Source organism: Sinocyclocheilus rhinocerous, unplaced genomic scaffold (assembly GCF_001515625.1).
Source record: "Sinocyclocheilus rhinocerous isolate Xijiao unplaced genomic scaffold, SAMN03320098_v1.1 scaffold1677, whole genome shotgun sequence".
NCBI lineage: Eukaryota > Metazoa > Chordata > Actinopteri > Cypriniformes > Cyprinidae > Sinocyclocheilus > Sinocyclocheilus rhinocerous.
Genome location: NW_015646345.1, coordinates 112,286 through 123,747, shown reverse-complemented (window position 1 = coordinate 123,747; position 11,462 = coordinate 112,286). Strand labels below are relative to the sequence as shown.

Below are 11,462 nucleotides of genomic sequence, written 5' to 3'. Positions count from 1 at the left end.
CTTTATAGTTATCTTTATAGTTATCGTTCTTGGTGTGAACGGGGCTTAAGTCTGCAAGGTTTGCGAAATTAAATGTTCGTTAGTCATTCAAAGATTTGTTTAAATTATATAAATGCGTATTTGCGGAATGCTGATGGCAAACGAGAAAGTATTATAATGTTTGCATTTAATAATATTAAAGCAATCGTTATAATACTTTTTTGTATACATTTTAATTCCTTTGTTTAACAGTTCTATCTGATTATTAGATAGACTTCTATCCGTATTAGACAGAACTGAATGACAACAGCGGACAAGAGGGAGAATGTGAGCACTGTGTGTCCGACGCGCCGTCAAAATAAAAGTCTCGAACACATCGGCCAAACAGAAAAACTGATCGGCCGATGCCGATATTTGAAAAATGGCAGATATCGGCCGATATATCGGCCTTGGCGATATATCGATCGACCACTACACATAATTTGGAGTTGCTGGAGGAATTATTATTAATATTAGGAAGTTCACTGGTTTAGCTATTCATAGAAGCTTCTTATACCAGTTCCCATAATGTAAAGAGTGTATTAATTTATATAATAAACATAATACATCAGGAAACTAGATGAGGTAAAATAAATCATGCAAGTTGTTGTTCTCTTGATTTGAAAGTGCAATAATTCTGATGAAATGTAAAAGTAAATTTCTAATCGTGATTAATAATTGTGATTGCAGTTCGAGCAAAATAATTGTGTTTGTCATTCAGCATAATAATTCAATTTCAATTACAAGACCTTTTTTTTTTTTTTATCTACATTTTTTTTTTCTAAATGCCTTTCTAAATTGTCTAAATGCCTGTATGTAGATGGAATGTATATGCTCACTGTGCACTGTGTTGTTGTTGATGGTCTCCCAGTGAATCAGTGAACCCCAATCGAACCAGCTATCTGATAATGAGTCCAGCGCCGTCCCAAGGAGTTCTGGTTCAGGGGCGGCTCTTCCAGCACGCACAGTTCTCTGCTCCAGTCAGAAAGCTGGAGCAAAGGTATGGCACTGGATGAGCTGACTTAGCCAAATAAAAAGTGGCCTATTTAACTTCAGATGTTTGATGACAAGTAAATCGAGTAGAAACATGAGCATTGGGAGTAATACTGTCTTGAACTTTAGCTTTAGCTGTGTTTATGTCTATAGTTTGGGTCAAATAAGCTACATTCACATTCTTGGCTGCTCAAAAAAAAAACAACTTTGAAATCAGACACACTCGACCTTCCTTTTACTAAAACTTCACCACTTCTATTCTGAAATGCATTGTGTGGCTTATTGTATGCCACATACAGTATTGCCCACATTGTCTGTTGGTGTGATGAAATGTTTTACCAAGTTAAGCTCTATCTACAGCATTTATGGCATAAAGTGATCACTACAGAAAAAAAAAATTCTCTCCAAAATGATTACAAATAATGTTGATAGAGCCTAATTTGCATTGAACCCGGAACATTAGCTGTGACATTTCTTGAGCGGATCTGATGCATTTCATAATTCTTATGCTGTCTGCCACCGTGTCTCTCCTGCAGATCCGATATGATCCAAAGAGTCGAGCTGGACAGCATTCTTCTCACCTGTCCTAAGAGTCCAGGTAAGCAGATGGAGCAGAACCAATGGGTTTTCTCATTTTCAGAATTTACAGAAAGCAAAAATATCTAACGGATAAACTCATATATTCCTATGGCATTGAAGAAAAGAGCACATCAAAATTCAGAACACTGTCTGGTTACTGGAGTTACTTTATGAGCAATCAAGTTGAAGTGTTAATTTAGGTCATTTTAAGTTAAGTCAATAGTGATTAATCTGAGATGCTTTGAGACTTTTGGAGATCTTGATCAAGTGAACAGGAGTTGATGTACATGGCTGTTGTTCTGCTGTACGTCACTAGATTCAGACATCAGTGTTAAGAGACGTGTCCATCAGAAACGGCGGGCGATGAACGATAGTCCTGCTCCTGTGGGCAAACCAGTTGAGGTGAGACCATACCCTATACTTCTGTATTACCCCAGTCTAAATGCAGAGACAGTGAATGTGCAAAAGTCAAATGAGGGTCTTAAAAAGGTCTTAAAGTCTTAATTTGCCCTTTAACACATTAAGGCCTTAAAAAGGTCTTAAATCAGATCAGAAAGTCTTAAATTAATGGCATACATGGCATTAAATGTTGCACGCATTGCAAATCTTCCTCAGTATTTTTGTCTTGCTTTTTAAAACAAATACCCAATTGTCCTTAAAGGGGACATCGGATGCCCTCTTCGCCTCCTACAGTATGATTCTTTAGGGTCTTCATGAAATGTCTGTAACATACTTTGGTTAAAATTCCTTAATGGTCGTTTAAAACAACACCCTTTTTACCTTGTCAAAAACAGCTTTGTTCACAGCGAGCCGTTTCGATGCATGTCTCTTTAAATGATAATGAGCTACTGCTCACCCCGCCCCTCTCCTCCGTGGGGCGTGTCAACACAAGACTTGAATTTATCTATAAATGGCTCGGAGGTGATTTAAATAGCTAGCTATCTACATAGAAACCGGCTGCAAATTGAAACGGCTCGCTGGTTGACATAGTTTCAGACTCAGACAGCCCATAACAAACTGGCTGCGTGTTTTCTTTTCAGCTTTTATGAGCTGGCAGATACGGCAGAAACCTAACTAAATGGAAGAAAGAAAAAAAAAAAGCTAAAAAATGAAAATTTCATCCGATGTCCTCTTTAAATAAAGATAAATTTACTTTAGTCATTTAGCAGATGCTTTTATCCAAAGCGACTTACAAATGAGGACAATAGAAGCAATCAAAACTAACAAAAGAGCAACAATATGTAAGTGCAAATGATAAGTCTCGGTTTGCCTAAGATACAAAATGAAGTAATGAAGTCTTGTTTTCTGAGAAATGGAAGAAAATTAGTATAAGTGAGCATAAGTGAGCTTATGCTTAAAACAAGAACAAATAAATGTCGGGGTTGTATAAAAAATGGTTTTCCCTTTAAAATAAGTTTTTTTTTTTTTTTTTTTGAGCCCATTGGCAGATGTTTTCTTGTTTTATTTTTTGTTGCTGTTTTATAATAAAAAGTAATGGAGATTGGTTGGTTGGTATTTTCAAACTTTGAAGGGTTGCTAATACAACTCACGCGAGCAATAGGGAAAACTGCATACCAACATACATTTTAAGGTAATCATTCCTCATAGTCACTGTTAGGAGCTATAAATACTATTAAAGTGTGAGAATTAACCTGTGCTATTCTACAGATGCGCGTGGCTAATAGCGCTCGTCAATGTCAAAATAATTGAGATGGCCAATCAGATCAAAGTAGGTGCCTAGGTGGGGTTTATTGTTCACAGATGCAGAGCACGAATGCCAGCACGAAACGTCAGTTTAACACAGTGGTTAACCAGAAAAATTAGAAATGGTTAACGGTTGCCGACCCCTGCTGTGAGGGGAAGACTTGAAGTCTTTACAATGACATGCACTGTGTAAAAGTCCTAGATCATGTAACTTTCAAATGTTGTCTTTTATGGTGTTTTTGTCTATTGTCAGGTGAACAATCATACAGTCCATTGAACGCACTATACTTCAGTCCCTCACAGCCTCATTTTTATACCCATCAAAAATGAAATATGGTGCTACCCTGACTAAGGTGTTTTAAGTGTTATTCTGGCTTTCCCACACCCAGCAGCCCCTTCAGCCTGATGATTACCTCACAGTTTGTGGTAAATGTGGCCAGCCAAGTGAGGACCATGTAAAATGTGACCGCTGTGGATATATCTTACCTGCTGAGACTCTGCCCCTTCCTGCTGTGACATCAGCGCTGCCCCCTCGCCCCTCCATTCGCTCGCAGCCGCCCTCTGTGCCGCCCAGCCTTCAGATAAGCAAAAGCTTTTACGAGTCCACCTCTGGGGGCTGCTCTCAACAGATAGATGTCGTCATGAGCCCATCGGTGCGGATCACACATGGAGGTATGCTGCTCCCGCACAATGGAAGACTCGTTGCCACTTCGGGAAGCTCAGCGTGTAATGGACTCAAGCAAGCTGGAGGCAAGAAACAGCAGATCACCAAACCATGTGAATTAAATGACCCCAGTAAGTACACTACACTTCACACTTTTACATCACATTGCAAATGACCGGCATGTCAAACTTGTTGGCTAGTTTTCAGTTGGCCTGCCCCATTAGCGATACCCTATCATTAACAAGGACCAAAAGGCACAGTAGAAGTAATTCATAGGCTCGCTGGCCACTTTATTAGGTACACCTTTCTAATATTGGGTTGACCCACTTTTGCCTTCAGAACTGCCTTAATTCTTCATGCCATAGATTCAGCAAGGCGCTAGAAGCATTCATCCTTATTTCGTGTTGTCTGTATTGACATGATACCGTCACACAGTTGCTGCAGATTTGTTGGCTGCACATCCATAATGCAAATTTCCCATTCCACCACATCCCAAAGATGCTCTATTGGACTGGGATCGGGTGATTGTGGAGGCCGTTTGAGTATAGTGAACTCTTGTGGTTTGTTAGAAACCAGTTTGAGATTATTTGAGCTTTGTGACATGGTGCGCAATATTGCTGGAAGTAGCCATCACACAATGGGTACACTGTGGTCATAAAGGGATGCACATAGGGCTGGGTGATATGTCTAAAAAAATTATCACGATAACATTTTTCATATCAGTAATTAGCACGATAAATGTCACATTTTTATTTCTTTCAAGTTTAAAGGCAGATTTCTTCTCTTGAATGAAAGTTATAGAAACCAGACAGTTAATTGTGGTTTTAAACAACTCTTTTTGTTTGTTTGTTTGTCGGAATGAAACACTTGCCAAACAGGTGAACATTTCACAAATCTGAGGTACAATGTTCAAAACATTTATAATGGTAAACTATTTTTTCTACATCAAAATATGCACAAGTAAACTTAAGTAAAATCCTTTTCCAGACTTTTTTTGTTAGTAATTTCTTGCTTTCTGCATGCTCTTATGGTTCATATTGTTTCAAATCATGAAACAGGTTTGTTCCCTGACTTTGATGGCACGATGCAGATGTAAATTTATGTTCATTAACAAAAACAGTAACATCTGTAAAAATTGTAGCAGCTATAGGGTAAAATTTTAATGTTCTGACCATTTGAGTTAGGACTGTACTTTTTAAAATTAACCATTGGTCATCTATAGTATGACACAATTAGATCATGATAACCAAAGGTAAAACCACACATACTGTAGCACCTCACTACCATGGTAAAATCTAGCTATATGCTTTCTGTGGTATTTGTATAAAAGCAGTAGCCTAAATACATTTACTATAAATACAAATGCACCAATGCTTTAAGTTAATAAGAACCCTTGCTCCTTTAACACCTTTATACATACATGTCTACATTAATAATATAATAAAATTCCATATGTGTATAGCTCATATTTATGCCACAATACCATGGTGCAGTTAGCGTTACTACAGTAAATCCATGGTAAATCCAACCTCTTTCATTGTGCTTTTGGCGCACAAACATTATATCGAACATGTATTATTGCACTATCAAGGGAAAATATATATTGTGATAGTTATCATTATTGTTTTATCGCCCAGCCCTAGATGGACACGGTCTGCAGCAATGCTCAAGTAGGCTGTAATGTTTAAACAATGCTCAGTTGGTATTAAGGGGCCCATAGTGTGCCAAGAAAATGTCCCCTATATATCATTACACCACCACCAGCCTGAGCCATTAATACAAGGCAGGATGGATCCATGCTTTCATGTTGTTTACACCAAACTCTGATTCTACCATCCGCATGTCGCAGCAGAAATAAACTTTTTCCAATCTTCTATTGTTCAGTTTTGGTGAGCCCATGCGAATTGTAGCCTTGAGTTACTGTTGCCTTTCTATCAGCTTGAACCAGTTTGGCCATTCTCGACATCAACAAGGCATTTTCACCCTCAGAACTGCCGCTCACTGGATATTTTCTCTTTTTCGGACCATTCTCTGAAAACCCTGTCATGCCGTGAATGCAGCTTATATCTTGTATACTGTACTCCAGGTTTTCCGAAGACATACGGTAGCTTTGTGTAATGAACAGACCCAGATTTCAGTTTTAAAACTGTTTTCTTCAGTGCATTACTCTTAATTTACAGTAATAATCCATTGATAATCCATAACTTTAAAACAGTGGGCAAGCAGTTGTTTTTGTTTTAGGATGTATTGTTTCCTTTTTTGCATATATGTATATGATAACCTATATAGATGTTCACTATATTTGTTTTTATAGCCATCGTTTGGGGGACAACACTAGACAGGATATATTGTTTCATATAAATAAAATCTGGGTTTTATCTGAATAATTGAGGAAAGAATCAACACATGAATCGATTCATTAATATAATGATGGTTGCGGCCCTAAATTTCAGTCATCATGACACTCTGCAGCTCTCAAATATAATTTGTTCTGCCACATATGTAACTTGGGACATTATGAAAGGTTATGGGATGTTATGATTATCAGTGAGTTCGTCAAATGCAATATTTCTTTATTTGTCTTTAGCTAACTTATTACTGTCATACTAATAATTTATTGTTTTGTTTATATAACATCTTTCAACAAACCCAAGGAGGCTTCATGGTGCATAACAAAAATAAGTGGAGCATACAACTCGCAACAGAGCAACATACAATAATGTCACTCATAATGTTAAGCATCACAACATAATTAAAAAGCATTTTTGATCAGGCTTAACCAAGAGCTGAGGGTTATCAGGGACACCAGTAATCCAGATGTGTGTGTCATTTACGTGTTCTGATGAAATGCAGTTGTGCTGTCCAGCGATGAGGATGAAGAAAGTGATGATATCAGCAGCACAGGGACCGGTAACCGTTTGGACAGCGTGTCGCCGCGGCCCGCGGACTCTGCCCACTCATCTCCTGCTCCCTCCGGTGGTCGGGTGGAAGCGGCGGTTAAAGCAGCTGGTGAACATGAGGACCCTAGCAGTGACTTTTTCACTCAGACAAGCCAGAGAAACCTGGGACCCAGAAGGAATCGCATGAGAGATCCAGTAAGCAGCGTTACATCTGAAGTGTTTTTGTTGTACTGTTGCTACATTTTTGTCAGGGCTCAGTATTTCAGATTCTTGCTTGCCCTGCAAACGTTTCACTGACCAATTTCTATTTTTTTGAAATGCTTTTTCAAACATTTGACACGTATGACAAATCAGCAGATTTATTTTTTCTGAAAAATTGAGAATTGGTTTGAAAGGATGAATGTGTTCGCTAGATGGTTTGTTGTATTTGAAGTGTGTACGTTTTTTTTTTTTTTCATCTAGTTTGGGAACCCCGTGTGTGAAGATCCGTCTCCTAAGAAGAGGAAAGTGGGTCAGGTGCAGAAGTTGGGCAGCATTATTCTGGAGTGCAGGAGCGTGAGGATTGGCACTTTACGCAGGATGGTCACCAAGCCTATTGTGGTGAGATCAACCAAAAACCTGATTCATATCACCTGCAGAGTTGGGAATTGAGATTTTTGCTTTTTATTTAAATGCTACATTTGAATGATCTTCTTGGCGTTCAGTTCTGTTAGTTCTTGAACATCTGGATTCTTCTGCAAGCGCAGGCAGAATAGAGTAGTGCAGCTTATACATCTTTCAAAGAGACTCAAATAAGTTTTTTTTGGTATCTATGTTTACAATTGTCCAAAAAGACCGAAGCACATCAAGCTGACTTCAAAGAACTAGTGGCGACGAAAGTCAACGGTGTTGTCGCCTCGCGTTGGCTGCGTCTGGACCAAAAAGCTGCGTTTGTACAAACCGCACAGCCGACTGCAAACTAGCATGTGCGTTCTGCGCAGGAGTTAACTGTCTATATCAGCAGCTATCAATAGTCTTCATTTGTCTTTCAAAAGGAGAAACCGAAACAAGGATAAACGAGATATATGCATATATACGAAACGTGAACAAAGCAGCACTTGCTTACCATTTTGAATATCAGTTATGTTGATAGCTATTCATTTTAAGCGGCTTGTGTTATGAAAATATTCGTGTACTGGAGTGCTCATGTAAGATAAACACTGACTCGACTAAACTGAACAAAAACAAAGTAAAATAGTGCAGAACTTTATTATAATATTAAAGTCCCCCTGTAGTCAAAAATGTTATCCTTTAAAACTAATCTTTGATCATCAAAATGACACATTTAAATGTTTTTTCTTGAGAAAATAATTTTCTCATGCCTTAAAATAGCTTGAATGCAACTCAACACCCTTGCCTCATTTACTATCCACGGATCTATGAATACGCAAATTAGCCCCGCCTCCACTCAGTCACACTCCAGCCAGCCAGCCAGCGCCTCCTGATCCACTAAATGAACTGTAGTAAACGCGTTGCAATGGCAAGTGGAAATATTGTGTTTGAACCAGAAATAAGCTGGTATGCTCAACGTAAGCAAGAAGACTGATGGCTAACTTCGTGAGGTAACATTATCTGTTTGCTCTGGTTCGTACACGGATAATGACAGATAAAACAGTTTTTACTAGCGGACAACTACGGTGGATACTGTAACATTCGTTAAATTTACTTACTTGACGATGTTGTGTCCTCAAAATGCCTTGAAGAAGACTCAAATGCAGCCAAGTTTGTGATTCCAAATCGCGCCCGCGATCAAAACAGACCCAAAAAATATGGTGTGAACACAATCTAGTGGGGGCAAAGAGAGCAATTGGAGTCTGGTTCAGACCAAGCAATCGAATCAAGTGTGAAAGCACCCTTAAATTCTTGCATCTGTATAAGCCAGTGATGGCCACAGAGAAATGGGAGGATTACAAAGAAAAACTATTGCTGTGGATTTTATTTTTTTCCCCCCTGATATCCAGAAGTTGCTTTTGTTTGAGATTAATCCGTAAAACCAGTATGTCAGTTAACCTCTACCCTAAATGTATGTTAAATCTAGTGTATGTTTTGTTTGTGAGAATTGTTGTGCTCGTTTTTTGTTGTTATTGAGTGTGGGGTTTTTTTTCTTCTAGTTTTCGGTGGAGAACATACGGCTGGAGACAGAAGGTAAGATGCTGTTTTAAAGGAATTAAACTAGAAAGCAATGTATTATATGTTGTCCATTCAGTAACCATTATGATTTTCCTGTAAAATAAGACTTATTGATTTGTCGTTTCTGTGCTGTGGTGTTGTGATTGAAGGTCCCGATGTGAATGTGCTGGAGAGCGTTTGTTTGCGGTCGTCAGAGCTGACCAGATGCGAGTGGTGTACCGTCAAGAAGCTGCCGGTCCTGTTTCTGCAGACCACCGATGAGGAGTGCCAGCGATTACAGACTCAGCTGCAGATGTCTCAGGACGACGGAGAAATATGGTACGACTGCAGCGGCAACAGTGAGTATCAGAACTCAATCCCATTACACTCCTTACAACATCTCCTTAAAAGCAAAATATGCAGTTTCTGCGCTACCAGTGTAACCTAGCAGAATTACAAAAAGAAAGCATATTTTCAGTCAACCTTTGCAAAAGCCGTTTACACTCATCATGCGATTATTCTTATCCATATAACATCTTTTGACATGGAAAAAAAGCTTACAAACTCCATCTTTAAAGGGAAAGTTCACCCAAAAATGAAAATTACCCCATGATTTACTCACCCTCAAGCCAACCTAGGTGTACATGACTTTCTTCTTTTAGACGAATGCAATTGGAGTTATATTAAAAATTGTCCTGGCTCTTCCAAGCTTTATAATGGCAGTGAATGGTGGTCGAGATTTTGAAGCACAAAAAAGGACATCCATCCATCATGAAAAGTGCTCCACACAGCTCCAGGGAGATAATAAAGGCCTTCTGAATTGAATAGATGCGTTTGTGCAAGAATAATATCCATATTTAAAACTTCATAAAGCGTAATCTCTAGCTTCCACTGTACGACAGTTCGTGGAAGCTAGAGATTACGCTTTATAAAGTTTTAAATATGGATATTATTCTTATGCAAACGCATTGCTTCGCTTCAGAAGTCCTTTATTAACCCCCCGAAGCCGTGTGGAGCACTTTTCATGATGGATGGATGTCCTTGGTTCCTTGTTTGTTGTTCATTTTACTGCTTATATTTGGACCAGATATGACCTCTTACTCCTCTCCTTCTTCTGTCGATGCTCTCCAGATGATGAGAAGTATATTGTATTGATTTTTGAGAGCGGCCCCACTTTGCAAGAACAGATGATTCTGGAGGATATCCTTGCTGAAATCGGCAGAAACAATAATATGCCAGATTTCCCTAAGAAAATCAATTTTGATGAGGCCAACGTTCGACTGGTTGAGTACAATAAAGCCTCCATAGAAAAAGAAAAGGTGATTTACGTTGCGCTCAAACATGATAATTATGACTTGATATGTTTTGTATTCATCTGTGTATTAAAGGTGCCAGTATTTGTCCTTCACCTCAGGTTAAAGAGGTGAAAGCTGAAGAATCAGCAACACCTTCATCTTCAACCGTTTCAGCCTCAGCATCCCTTTCGGTTGTGATGGTTACCGTGGCAACAGCAAATACAGCCCCAGCAGCCCCTGTCTCTTGTGTGGTGACGAGTGTGCGAACACGCATGTCTGCTCGGCTCCAGGAGTACTGTGAAGAGGATGATGAGATGGCAGAGCTCCAGCCGACCTTCACTGGTCCTATTATAAAGTAAGACTCTAACCAAAAGTATCAATTTGGCACAGTGATTATTTTCCCTTTTTTATGTTGTTGGGTACAGGGCTCAGTTTTTTTCTGCTAGCTCAATCAGGCCAGTAGTTCAAAAGTTTACTCCCCTGTTATTATCTTCTCTGGCTCCAACATTTCATTTCAGCTAAAAAAAAAAAAAAAAAACAACAACTTGTGTTAAATCAAAATGTCATAACTCGATATTGTGATGAAAATGACAGACTTCTTTCTGCCTGATTCTCCAATCAACAACCTACACTTTTTGTCAATAATATGTTGCGCTCAGATGTACGTCACAACATTGTCACAATATTGCCTTTAGAAATGTGCATTTCTTCTATGGTTTGTAAAATTTTTAGACCTCAAAAATCTATTTACGTTTTCAGTATTTTCAATACATTTTGTTGTCCATAAAAACATTTTGCTATGCAACATATACATATTAGGGGTGTAACGGTACACAAACATGACGGTTCGGTACGTACCTCGGTTTTGATGTCACGGTTCGGTACAGTTTCAGTACAGCAGGGTAGGGCTGCACGATAAATTGAAATGGAATCGAGATCGCGATTCGACAGAAGCTGCGATTGTCATGCGTATCTTTCAGTGAAGCACGGTTCTGTGATCAGCAGTAAATCTCCATCCGAAGGCCAGAGGGCGCTCTTGCGCTGAAACTCCAAATACGCCTCGCAGAAGAAACCCAGAAAATGCCTATCGCTGCAGCTGAATAAACAGAAGATTCAACTGCTTTCATTGATTCAACGTGACTAATAAACACACGATTATGA

General features: G+C 39.0%; 1 protein-coding gene across 4 annotated transcripts in view; it reads left to right on the top strand.

Annotated features, from left to right (window-relative positions):
• Positions 1 to 11,462, top strand: part of LOC107707326 (sentrin-specific protease 6-like) — a 34,041-nt gene that overhangs the window by 13,984 nt on the left and 8,595 nt on the right. For 2 of the 4 annotated variants that reach the window (XM_016511314.1, XM_016511313.1), the window contains 7 exons: positions 3,684 to 4,089; positions 6,812 to 7,053; positions 7,321 to 7,458; positions 9,009 to 9,042; positions 9,177 to 9,365; positions 10,138 to 10,325; positions 10,421 to 10,656. In XM_016511314.1, coding sequence (XP_016366800.1) covers positions 3,684 to 4,089; positions 6,812 to 7,053; positions 7,321 to 7,458; positions 9,009 to 9,042; positions 9,177 to 9,365; positions 10,138 to 10,325; positions 10,421 to 10,656 — 1,433 coding nt within the window. Of the gene's footprint in view, positions 1 to 894; positions 1,019 to 1,547; positions 1,610 to 1,906; positions 1,993 to 3,683; positions 4,090 to 6,811; positions 7,054 to 7,320; positions 7,459 to 9,008; positions 9,043 to 9,176; positions 9,366 to 10,137; positions 10,326 to 10,420; positions 10,657 to 11,462 lie in introns of those variants that run through there. The other 2 variants (XM_016511316.1, XM_016511315.1) reach the window with 2 other exon arrangements.